This window comes from Eulemur rufifrons, chromosome 5 (genome assembly GCF_041146395.1).
Source record: "Eulemur rufifrons isolate Redbay chromosome 5, OSU_ERuf_1, whole genome shotgun sequence".
Taxonomy (NCBI): Eukaryota; Metazoa; Chordata; class Mammalia; order Primates; family Lemuridae; genus Eulemur; species Eulemur rufifrons.
In genome coordinates this window covers 9,930,263-9,942,145 of record NC_090987.1, presented here as the reverse complement: position 1 = coordinate 9,942,145, position 11,883 = coordinate 9,930,263, and the positions used below count along the sequence as shown (strand labels likewise).

Below are 11,883 nucleotides of genomic sequence, written 5' to 3'. Positions count from 1 at the left end.
GCAGAGTGGCTGAAGCAATGGATTGGTGTTGTGGAACCTGTGGTTTATGACCAAGAGGTCTGAGGGGGAAACGCTTCCAAATGAGGACTCTAGAATCAGGTTACTTGAATTTGATTCCCAGTGCCACCACTCAGTAACGATGTGACTTTGAACAAGTTATATAAACTTCTCTATCATAATTTCCTCATCAGTAAAATGAGGAGATTACCCAATAAAATAATACCTCATAGGGTTGTGGTGGAGATTAAATGAGCTTGTTTATGCAAAGTGCTTAAGAAAATGCCTGGCACTTGATAAATGCTGCTGTTTTTTCCCTCTCCTCCATCTCTCTGAATTATTGTTTATAGTAATTGAATATAGTGATTCTATCAGTTTTTGTACCAGCAGGAAAGAGATGGTATATTTAACTAAGATTTTCAAAGAGAAAATTTTTACATAAATTTTTTATTTTAAATCATTTTAGATTTACAGAAAAGTTGCAAAGACAGTACAGTGAGTTCCCATACGCCCTCACTCAGTTTCAATTTCCCCTAATTGTTATGCTGCATTTTTCAGATCTAAGATGAACATTGGTACATCACTGTGGCAGGGAGAATTCTGAGATGGCCATAAGATTCCAGGCCCCTGGTGTACACATACCTTCTCCTTGTTATTCAGTCAAATGCTAATCAAGGTGTTGCTGTAAAGGGATTTTGCAGAAGTAATTAAGGTCCCAATCAGTTGACCTTTCTTTCTTTCTTTTTTTTTTTTTTTTTTTTTTTTGAGATAGAGTCTTGCTTTGTTGCCCAGGCTCGAGTACAGTGGAATCATCATCATCATGATCGCTCACTGCAGCCTCCAACTCCTGGGCTCGAGGGATCCTTCCTCCTCAGCCTCCCAAGTAGCTGGGAATACAGGCATGCACCACCACACCTAGGTAATTTCTTTTTATTTTTTGTAGAGCCAGGGTCTTGCTATTTCCCAGGCTGGTCTTGAACTTGAACTCCTGGGCTCAAGCCATCCTCCCACCTTGGCCTCCCAAAGTGCTTGGATTACAGGTGTGAACCATGGTTCCCAGCCAAGTTGGCCTTAAGACAGGCAAATTGTCAGAGTGGACTTGATCCAATCCTTTGACCCCTTTATATCTTGGTCTAGAGGCAGGAAAGTCAGAGAGTTGCAAAGCCTGAGAGAGATTTGGCAAGACTGAAATTCTCTTGCTAACTTTGAAGATGGGAGTGTCTTGTGGAAAGACTCTGACAACAGCCTCTAGTTGCTGAGAGAGCTCCTACTGGCAGCTAGCAAGGAAATGGGGAGCCCAGTCCTATAATAGCAAGAAAATGAATTTGGCCAACAACTCAAATGAACTTGACAGTGTATTCTTCCCCACAGTCTCCAGAAAGGAGCACAGTCTGGCTGATACCCTGATTTCAGCTTTGTAAGACACCGAGCAGAGAACTCAGTTACACTGCGCCTGACTTCTTCTGAGCTATGGAACTATGAGTTAATACACTCTGGTAATTCGTTAGGCAGTAATAAAAAAAAAAACTAATATAATTACTACTAGGTAAACTCCAGAATTTATTCAGATTTTATCATTTAAAAAATTAATGTTCCTTTTGTGTTGTAAGATACAGTCCAGGATATAACAATGCATTTAGTTATCACGTCTTAGTTTCCTCGGATCCTCTGATCTAGGACAGTTTCTCAGGCTTTCGTTGTTTTTCATAACCGTGGCAGTTTGGAAGGGTACTGCTCAGGTATTTGCATTTTGGGCTTGTCTGATTTATTTTCTCAGGACTAGATGAGGGTTATGGGATTTTGGAAAGGATGTCACAGAGGGGAAGTGCCCTTCTCATTTCATTTGAGGGAGTCCTTGATATGTACATGACGTCTCTGGGAAGTTAGCCTTGATCGCTTGGTTAAGGTGGAGTTTGTTAGATTTCTCCAGTGTAAAGTTTCTGTTTTTCCCTTTCCATACTCTGTATAAATTGAAAGCAAGTCACCAAGTCCAGCCCACATTCCTGGGGGAAGGATTAAGCTCAACCCGCCAAAAGGGAGAGTATCTACATACATTATGTGGGATTTTTCTGTGGGGAAAATTCAGAAGAATATCTTTAAATGTTAATATTTAATCAACTTTCTTAAGATGTAATTTATAGGATATAAGGTGCATTCATGTCAAGCCTATAATTTAATGCATTTTGACAAGTGTATACACTGACGAAAATGCCACCATAATGAGGATATAGAACATCCCTCCAAGTTCCCTTGTTCTTTTTCCTGGCCAACCACCCCCTGCAACCCCAGCCCAGCAACTCCTGATGTGCTTTCCATCGCTAAGAGCAGACTTGTCATTTACAGGTTTTATTAAGAGGGATTCATATAGCATATGCCCCTTCGTGCTTGACTTTTGTTCAGTGTTATGTTTTTGAGACTCATTATATATAATATTTCTTTAAAAAGTATACATAGATTTATGTGTAAAATTGATCAGACGTAGAGTCAGTGAACTTTTTGAAAATTTAGATTTTATTGATATTTCTGAATAGATGATACATTCCTAAGTCAAGATACAAAAGGGAAAAAGGTTCACAGACTGCACAATCTCTGCAGCAAACATCCCCAGGCTACTCAGTTACCCTCTTCTCGAATCCATGGTATAGTTTCTTCTCTAGTCCTCCAGAGATATGTTATATGTATAGACACAAACACATGTGTGCAAATTAGTTTTTGTTTCTTTTTAGCACAAATGGTGTCACACTCTATAAAGTTATCTCTGTTCTGTTTTCACTGATTTTTGACTGGTTATTAATAATTATCTGGTACTGCAAAAAATATTGGTTTTTTTTTATCCTTTGAATTCAATGCTTCTAGTGTTTCCTATTAAACTTGATTTTGGCTTCAAAATTGAGATAGCTACATTTTAATATGTTAAAGAATCAATCCCTATTTTATTTTAAAGAGCTGTTATAAAACATATATCTTAAATTTTGTCACATAATTTTCTAGGATTTATTGAAAATCAGTGTTGTTGAATAGAATATTATGTGATGATGAAAATGTTCAATAATTGAAGTAGTCAGTGGCCGAAGTAGTGAAGTGATCTTGGGAAGCATAGGTTTCTCTACAGGTGGGGCATCAGGTGAGGTTGTATAGTGTGTCTAGTGTGGGAGTGAGGGAAACTTCCCCTTTTCCCTGAAAGTTCACTGAAAGATCAACTCACAATTAAGCCAGATCAATAAGAGAAAGAGGTTTATTTACTGTGTGAATGGGGAGAATCTCAGAGTGATTACCCAATATCCTATCTCTGAGTTCTACACTAATATTTTCAAGTACCTGCCCGACAAATCTATTTGGATCTTAAAAGAACCTCAAATTCAGTTCTAATTTTAACCCACGATCCTCTCTTCTCTCTAAAACAAAATCTAGCTGGCTAGGTCAGAAGCTTGGGTGTCTTTCTTGGCTTCTCTTCACTTCCCTATATCTAATCTGTTGCCATAATTCTGTGTCTGTTGCTTCCTGAATAATTCTCACAAGTCATCTCTTTCTCTCCATCTCCACTACCAACACTCTAATGGGTTCCTAATTTAAGTCACAGTAACCAGAGTGTTCTTTATTCTCGTTCATTTATATCAGAGTAGCCAGAATTGGATGTTCAAGATGCAGATACAATGATTTTATTTCGGTCTTAGAGAAACAAATAATCAAAGCCTGTAATGAGCTTCCCATTCCTTTCAGGATAAAACAGAAAGTTCTTAATGTGGTTTACAAGCTCTTCATGTTCTAGCATCTGCCTACCACTCTGGACTCGTCATGCCCTACTCTAACTGAGAATTTTTCTGTCTATATGATTAATATATTTCCAAATTATCCTTCCTAAGTGTGAATGGCCACTTGCATTTTGTGGAAAGGAAAAAGGCAAAACAAAAAATAATTTAAGTCATTATTTTATTGATAATGTATTTTATAGAATCACAAAATTTAGATATATTAGAAGGGTCCCAGATATCACCTAAATTCAAAGAATTGTGGGTGTCTAGGTCAATGAGTTTGAAGAGAAAGTAAGATTTGGTTTGTTTCATTTAAAATAGGTTCCAAACAATTATATTTCAAATTTAGAAGATACTGTATTGAAATAACCTTTTATATTATCTTGAAGTTGAACATTTTTTCCCAAAGGAAATTTTTATTGCAGAGAAAGTAGATTAATATGTGTGCTTAGAAATAGAAAGAGAGAGACATACTATTTCAACCATTAAATTCTTGGTGATGACTATGAGATTGAAAAGAAAAATGAATCAAGACAACCCATTGTATCCAGCAATCAGTTTACTGGAACAACCCTGTGAACATCTTCCAAAAATTACAGGCTAATCACACCTAAGGGGAAGAGACTCTGGCAAAGAAGAGGATGCTATTGGTCTTATTTTGCTTGATGAAGAATAGGAAAGGGTGATTACAACGGAACTCTTCATGAATCGAATAACGAGAAGATGTTGTATTCACAGCTATGCCCGTGGCAGAAGCAGCCTCTGCTCCCTCCTCTGTGACCTCTACAAATGACTTGTGTAGGGCTTTAGTCACTGCAAGATGCCGGTTCCCAGTCATGCCAGAGAGGTCAGCATCCTGTGGAGAGAAAACATCCACCATCCCAATGGCCATCAACACGTTCTTGAGGTCATAGCTCTTTTCCACTTTGAACCGTGGTAAGTATAAATCCACATCTGTCTTGCTCATATTCTGTGAGCTTGTCCATTCTATCAATTTCTCAGCAGTAAGTTTATCTTCAAGCTATAAAAATGGAAAAAAGAAACTGAAATGATTAACTATAGACCTCTAACATACCTTAATGAATTGAATATGTGTAAAGTTTTTATTTTAGCAATAAATAAAAATACAAAAGCTTCAGTTCATTAGATATTATAATAAGCAAAATAACAGTCCTGATAATATAAGTACATTTGATTATATGTATATAAGTATATATATATATGTACATACATATATATGTAAAAACAGAATCATTACATTATTTTGTACTAAATGAACTCTATTTCACTATTCCTTATGCCAACAGTCTCCTACATGTGTCAATTTTTAATAGACTCTTCCTTTCCTGTACACATTACTTATCACATACTGCAATTACAGTGTCTACCCTATTATAATTCCTTTTTTTGCTTTATGTATTTGTAAATTTTTCTCACATTGCTATGTATTGCTCTCAATCAAGTGTAAATTATTGCATAATAATACCATCAAATTGATATCAACTGTATATAACTCTAATTAATAATTCCTTAAGGCAGTTTGTAGCAGGTCTTCGTTAAAAGATGTGTAATATGAAAGTGAATTATTGTTACTCATTTTGAGTTTTTCATTAGTTTGAGGCTCCTTTGTCTAAAACCTTTTGCCTTGTTTAGACTTGGTACCTTAGGAAGAAAACCGGGCAATAGAAGGATTGTGGATGCAAGGTTTTACCTTCTGCAGACCATCTATTTCATTCGGCAGCAGCACAATCATGCTTAGGTCTTTGCCTTTGTATGGTATTTCCAGAACTTTGGCCTGCACATCCTCCAGCAAGGCAAAATTGAAGGATTTTCTTTGACTCATCATCTGTACAGATTTGCTTGTATCCTGCAATAAATTAATGTGCCAAACAAATACCAAGTGAGACGTAAGCCAAAAATGATAATATTATTGAGTTGCCACCACATCCTTCTCTTTCTAAGAAATAAGGCAGGAATTTTGTGAATAGGATAAAAGATTTTCTGTAGGTATTCTAACTAAATAAAGTTATAAGAATGGAATGTTTTACTTTGCACGGTACATTCCATCAGAAGCGTTTAAATTTAACATGAGTAGATTAATAAAATATGGTATATGTATACTATGGAATATTACTCAACTACAAAAAACAATGGTGATCTAGCACCTCTTATATTATCCTGGATAGAGCTTGAGCCCATCCTTCGAAGTGAGGTATCACAAGCATGAAAAAATAAGCACCACATGTACTCTCCACCAAGTTGGTACTAACTGATCAACACTAAGGTGCTCACATGGTAGTAAGATTCACTGGATGTCGGTCAGGTTGGGGGGTGGGGGTGGGTAAACTCACAACTAATGGAGATAGAGCACACTGTATGGGGAAAGGGCACACCTCTAGCCCTGGCTTGGGTGAGGCAAAGGCATTACTTGTAACCAAAATATTTGTACCCCCATAATATTCTAAAATAAAAAAATTAACATTCCCTGTATAACTACATTACATTATATAAATAGAATATAGGCAATACCTTGTTCAGCCAAAATTCTTCCTCTTTGGTATCTTCTTTATTAAATTTCTTCTCCCACTGTCCTTTGAAATAGACTGCATTCACAAGGACCAGTACAGTGGTGCTGTCAAGAGCCTTGTTAGGAAATAGGTCTTTGATTTTTCCTGAGAGGAAAAGAAAAAAAGCATCTGTCATGCAAGGTACAACTGGTTTGTCTGGAAGATGTTTTGCAAAAGCTCATGAGTGATCATTAATTATTCACCAAGTCACTACTTTAGAAACTCGCTGACCAACAGTTCACCGACGCAGCTATCCTCATGGCTGCAGCCCGACAGAGTTACCCCTGCAGGAGATACCACTGCTTGTGATGGGAAAGGGGTTCAGGTTCTCGGTCTGTGGGTGACTTCAGTCATCTACACTGAATACTGATAAACTGATTTTATCTGCTCCTTCAATATAGAATTCATTTCTCCCTCCCTGCCTGTCTTCCTATTTTTGTCAACTTTGGGTGCACTCACAGAGGAGTAGGACCTGATTGTTCTTTAGGACAAATATGAGCTCGATGCTCTGAAATACATGCCCTGTGCTGTCAGACACCACTTCCTGGGTGTTTTTTTGTGTTTATTCTCATGTTGAATTGCTGTAAATTTGGCCTGTAATGAGAGTTGGGAGGTAGGATGGATGTTCAGAGAATGAAACCATTGGTAAGTTGTCTACCATGCATGAGAAAGACAGCTGTGACAATCCCTGCAGACAATATGGGTGTAGGTATGGTCCATGCCACTCCAGCTAAGGTGGTAAAAAGAGTGGCTTACAGGAGGGCTGCTCATTTCCCAGTTAGTAAAGGAGAAGGGAACCCTTTGTAATGTTTTCTCTTAAAGATCCATAGTCAAACATTGGCTCTGATTCAATGTGCAGAGACTTGGGATCCACAAAGATACAGTCATGTGGGGCCCTGTGCAAACAATTCTCCAGCTGTGTTTCCATGCAATTGGCTTCTTGTGATTCCCTCCCTGTTTCCCCTTGGCTCTCCCACATTAACGTGGACCGTTTCATCTTCTGCAGTGTCCTCCTGCCTCCTCTCTGCAAATCCATCTCAACACCCCACCCTCAGAACCCCATCCAGTGTCAAGCACAGGGCTCACTCACACAGGATACTCAAAAGTGTTCCTATAATGGGCAGTTCTCTTACCATTTGTTTGAGTTTCCACCCAGGAGTTAATCTTCTTTTCACTTTCTTCTGCAGCATTTTTAAAATCAACAGATTCCGCACTGGCCAGGTAAAATTCCTTAGTATTAGCTAAATATTCCTTTGAGATGTGAAGGAAGAAAAGAGGAATTAAGGGTAACGTATCAGCAGCTATGTAGTAATGCTATCAAATTTAATTATTTATAATTATAGTAAGTTGAATCCAGACCCTGAACGAATCCACTATCTCCTGCCCAAGGCTATTTTCGTGCAGCTGCCATGCCGTCCACGTGAAAGGGGTGCAGGCTGGCACAAGAAGGAGGTAACTGGAGGTCAATGCCATCTGGCAAATGGCGGGGGCACAAGAGGCTGTGGTGCGCAAGGTCCGAAGCACATTGCTCTGAAGCAGGTGAGTTGCTTGTGAGGCTTCTTGCCAGTAATTCCAACCAAGTCATTTCTCACCTTTGTGTCTTCCTCAGGCATTCAATATTTCCTGGTATTTCCCCAGCTGTCACCAGGGACTCACCCAAGCCTGCCCACTCCAGTAATATCCCTTTAGCCTTACATTTTGCATCAACATGTGCTCCATATTACTGGCATCTCATGACTCACTGTGCTGCCCCACCTCCTCTTTCCTCATCAGATTATCCCTAAATCTACACTTTCCTGGTGTATTGTCAGAGTCTGGGGTGGAGTTGTGGCAATTGAGCTAATGCACCCTGAGTGAGTGCTCCCCACCTGAGAGGACCAGGCTCATTTCCCTTGCTCTGCCCCATTAGGCCATTCAGACACATAGGACCCAGGAGGCAGATTAAAGGTTTGGTAGGTCAGGTGAAATTTACCTGAAGGAACTTATAAGTCTTTTCTCCATAAAGCCTGTTGGCAATCTTCAGCTCATATGCATCTGTGGGTTTGTTTAATTCAGTCAGAAGCTTTTGAAATTGGTGATGCACATTTCCTGGCTTTTCATCCTTCAAACATCAAAAAGGAGCTCATTGAATTACCTTATCAATGAAATTACTAAACCCATGCTCAGTCTGTGATATCAATACCTAAAGGTGGGTAGTCTGAAAGATGACCTTTTGTGCCAGTTCCCTGATATTTGGTGTATTTTTACCTCAAATGCCCTTCAAAATCTACCTTACATTTAACTTCTTCCAGAAAATTCTTTCTTCTTGCTCTAACATACCCAATCTTTTCTCTTTAGAACTAAAGATGTAACACCATTCTACCACTGACTTGTCCCCTCATTGGTTTAAGTGGTTAAGTGTAACTTCCCAGCTAAACTCTAAGCTCCTCTAGGGCTACAACGATATTTCATTTCTACCAGCCATCATGGATATGATTATGTTGAAGTTTCGATTTTTTAAATATGTTATGACATGAAGCGCTGTTATACCCTTGATAGAATCATCTTCTCAGACACATTGACTGTGATTTATGGCTTTTTCCTCATGATGGTCATTCTTTGCATGTGAGAGCAGTGTGTGCCTGGTACTCAGTTGAGGGCGTTACATGGGTAGCTCCAAGTCTTTAGTCCAATTCAGATGAAAATAAGAAAGCTCAGAAAGTTAAAAAAGTCTCTCTAAAGAGAAATAAATTAGCAAAACCAAGGTTTGAAGCTAAACCTGTCTGATGCTAGAACCTTCTACTTTGTAGCTAAGAGTTTTGCACCATTGAGGCTCTAAATTAATATATCTCATAGGTATCATTTCTCAAAATATACTTGGAGTTTTGCTTATTCTTCTTGATCTCATTGATGACAATTAAAATTAAATTATTTTACCAACATTTTTGTGATTAGTATAATTATTATTTTATAATAACTTTTATTATGGCTTTTTATAGGCCAGGCACTGTTACAAATGTTTGTATGTATTTGCATGTATTGAGTCAGATTTTTTATTAACCCTAGTTTATTGGTATGACAGCAGTGTGACTGGGCAGTTGTATCTTGCCCGTGTTCCCTATTTGTGAAGAGCAGAGGTGAAATTTGAACATAGCCTATGTAGCTCTAGACCCTTGCTCTTTAAGTACTATGCTCACCTTCTTATAGTAATGCAAAATGTGAAAATAATAATTATGTGACACAAACTGCAAAACCACTCTGCATGGCCCAATCTTTTTTGTCCAGGAATATTTCTAAAACTTGCCTTTAGTTTCTTAATTTATATGAAGTCCCAGGGTAAACTATGACCCACTGAGACATCCAAAGCTATTTCTGAACTGCATTGCTTTGTGACTCACATGACATGCTGCAGTTCTTTCTTTTGTGTTTTCTGTGACTTCATTAAAGTGAAGGACCTGGAAGAGAAATAAAGTGGGACAAGAAAACTTCATTCAGAAGATCTGTTTAAATCAGTAGTCACTCAATTATGGGAATTTCTGCTCAGCCCCTGTGCTACCCATCAGACCCTGTGCTACCCATGAGCCCCTGTGCCACCAATCAGGCCCTGCACCACCCATCAGCCCCTGCACCACCCATCAGGCCCTGTGCTACACATGAGCCCCTGTGCCACCCATCAGGCCCTGCACCACCCATCAGCCCCTGCACCACCCATCAGGCCCTGTACTACCCATCAGTCCCTGCACCACCCATCAGACCCTGTGCTACCTAACAGGCCACTGGATCTGGTGCCATCCACATGCTCACTGACACAGTGATGGAGAGCAACCTTCAGACAGGTCAAGGTAACAAAGCTGACACCTACCTTCTCAATTTGTAGTGCAGTGTTTTCTCTGCACCCTAACAGCAGCATCGCAAATGCTGATGTGATGCTTAAAGGGGAATAGAAGATGTTGTCCTCCTTTGATTTTCCAAACTGTCGGAACATATCTAAGGCAAACTGGGTGTTTGCTTCACTGAGTGACTTCATGGTGACCTTGGTGTGATCTGGAACTCCTGGAAAAGAATCAGATTCATTTTAAAATGACTTTACTGAATGAAGCATCACTTTGTAATAAAATTTTCTAACAGAAAATGACATATCTGGATTACAGGATTCTGGCAACTAACGTTTTCCTTCTTTTTACTTTTCAAGGCTTTTACAATGTCATGTATTAATCTCATAATTAGAAGATTCATGAAATTACTATTTTCAAAGACTTTGTAAACAGGAAATAGAACATCTTTATCTTTTCTTCATTGCTGGCTGTACTAGGTCTAGGTAGAAAGGCTTTATAACAAACGCTAAGATGAAGGTTTCTGGGGATGCCATCCAGCCAGCTCTCAAGAGGCACCTCTGACTTTTCCTTCAAGGTTCTGTGGCTGCAAGGCACTCTTCCCCTAACTCCATGCTTCTAAGGGTGCATTTGTTCACTTGGAAATAAATAATTGAAAGGATAAATCCGATGAAGTAGGTATTTTAATTTTGCCCTTGCAGAATAAGCAAAATACAATTAGACAGAATGAAGTAGATGCATGATATAAAACACATTATCGTTATTATTCTAAAACATAATTCATATTGTTATGTGGAGCATCTGGAAGCACTCACCTGTGTTCCTGGAGGAAGCAGAGGTTGTCAGGAAGCCTATGAGAGTCTTAGTGTTCTGACTGGTGAGATCCTGAATATATATTTCTTCTTTCTGCCCCTCCCACTTCATTGCGGTTGGTATTTCCAGTAAACCAACTTTAGATTTCATCACCAGAATAACAGTCACCTTTATCAAAGTGAAAATTTATGAAAGATGGACAGGACTTTTATTCTACCAATGTATTTCCTTTCCTGTGGGAAAAATTGCAAATCTGCAATCACTGGCAATCTTTGGCTTATTTGAAATGAATGTAGGTGCCTTTCTAATACCAATGAGAATAAGTTTAAAATTTCAACTTCCTCTTATTCCCTTCAGCTCCATCCCTTTGTACACTTCCCCAATTGTAAAAACAATTCTTTCTGTTCTTGATTGTGTAATTGTCTTTAAGGCATACTTGCAATACCAAACGGCTAAAGAGCTTACATTTGCTATTTTTCACTTCTGAAAGGTTTTGTTCATCCTAACAATTTCCCTAGTAACTGTTCTGTATGACCAGGAAAATAGTTCTAATTCTACATCTGAAGAGATACTGCGGAGATGTCTCAGCAAACCATGGAGAACAGGTTCTATTGCTTTCCCCTAAATGCTCTGCCTTGGCAGTGATCCTCTTACTTACCTCCCATGCCCCTTGCAGCCATTCCAGTGTTTTCTTTTGCTTAAGGTCAGTGAGAAGGTTATTTACCTTGCTGGGTTAACATGCTGACAATGAGAAGAACAGGTAGGGAAGAAAACAAAACAAACCAGAAGCCATTTTGAATGGCAGCTTTCTAATTTTTCATATAAAAATGAAACAGAAAAATAAGTTGTTTGAGCTCTCAGGATCACAGTATTTCTCTGTCAAGCTCACCATTGATCACTCTGGGCTGGATGCCAGGATCCAATGCCCATAAGAAATAACAA

General features: G+C 38.8%; 1 protein-coding gene across 1 annotated transcript; it reads right to left on the bottom strand.

Annotated features, from left to right (window-relative positions):
• Positions 1–4,359: 4,359 nt before the first annotated feature.
• LOC138383232 (serpin B3-like) lies at positions 4,360–10,967 on the bottom strand. Its single transcript, XM_069467893.1, has 8 exons — positions 10,944–10,967; positions 10,158–10,348; positions 9,694–9,750; positions 8,289–8,417; positions 7,450–7,567; positions 6,279–6,421; positions 5,461–5,616; positions 4,360–4,770 (listed from the first exon to the last, which is right to left on the bottom strand). Exons 2-8 carry the CDS (start codon positions 10,320–10,322, stop codon positions 4,360–4,362), a joined length of 1,179 nt encoding a protein of 392 aa, XP_069323994.1. The 5' UTR covers positions 10,323–10,348; positions 10,944–10,967.
• Positions 10,968–11,883: the final 916 nt, after the last annotated feature.

What these genes read in the sequence shown, in the direction of transcription:
- LOC138383232 (XM_069467893.1), bottom strand. Translation starts at nt 10,322, where the DNA reads ATGAAGTCACTCAGTGAAGCAAACACCCAGTTTGCCTTAGATATGTTC. An exon ending in CTGCACTACAAATTGAGAAG is followed by an intron (nt 9,751 to 10,157) that starts GTAGGTGTCAGC and finishes TTTCTCTTCCAG; the next exon opens with GTCCTTCACTTTAATGAAGT. An exon ending in GGTGGAAACTCAAACAAATG is followed by an intron (nt 6,422 to 7,449) that starts GTAAGAGAACTG and finishes TTTTCCTCTCAG; the next exon opens with GAAAAATCAAAGACCTATTT.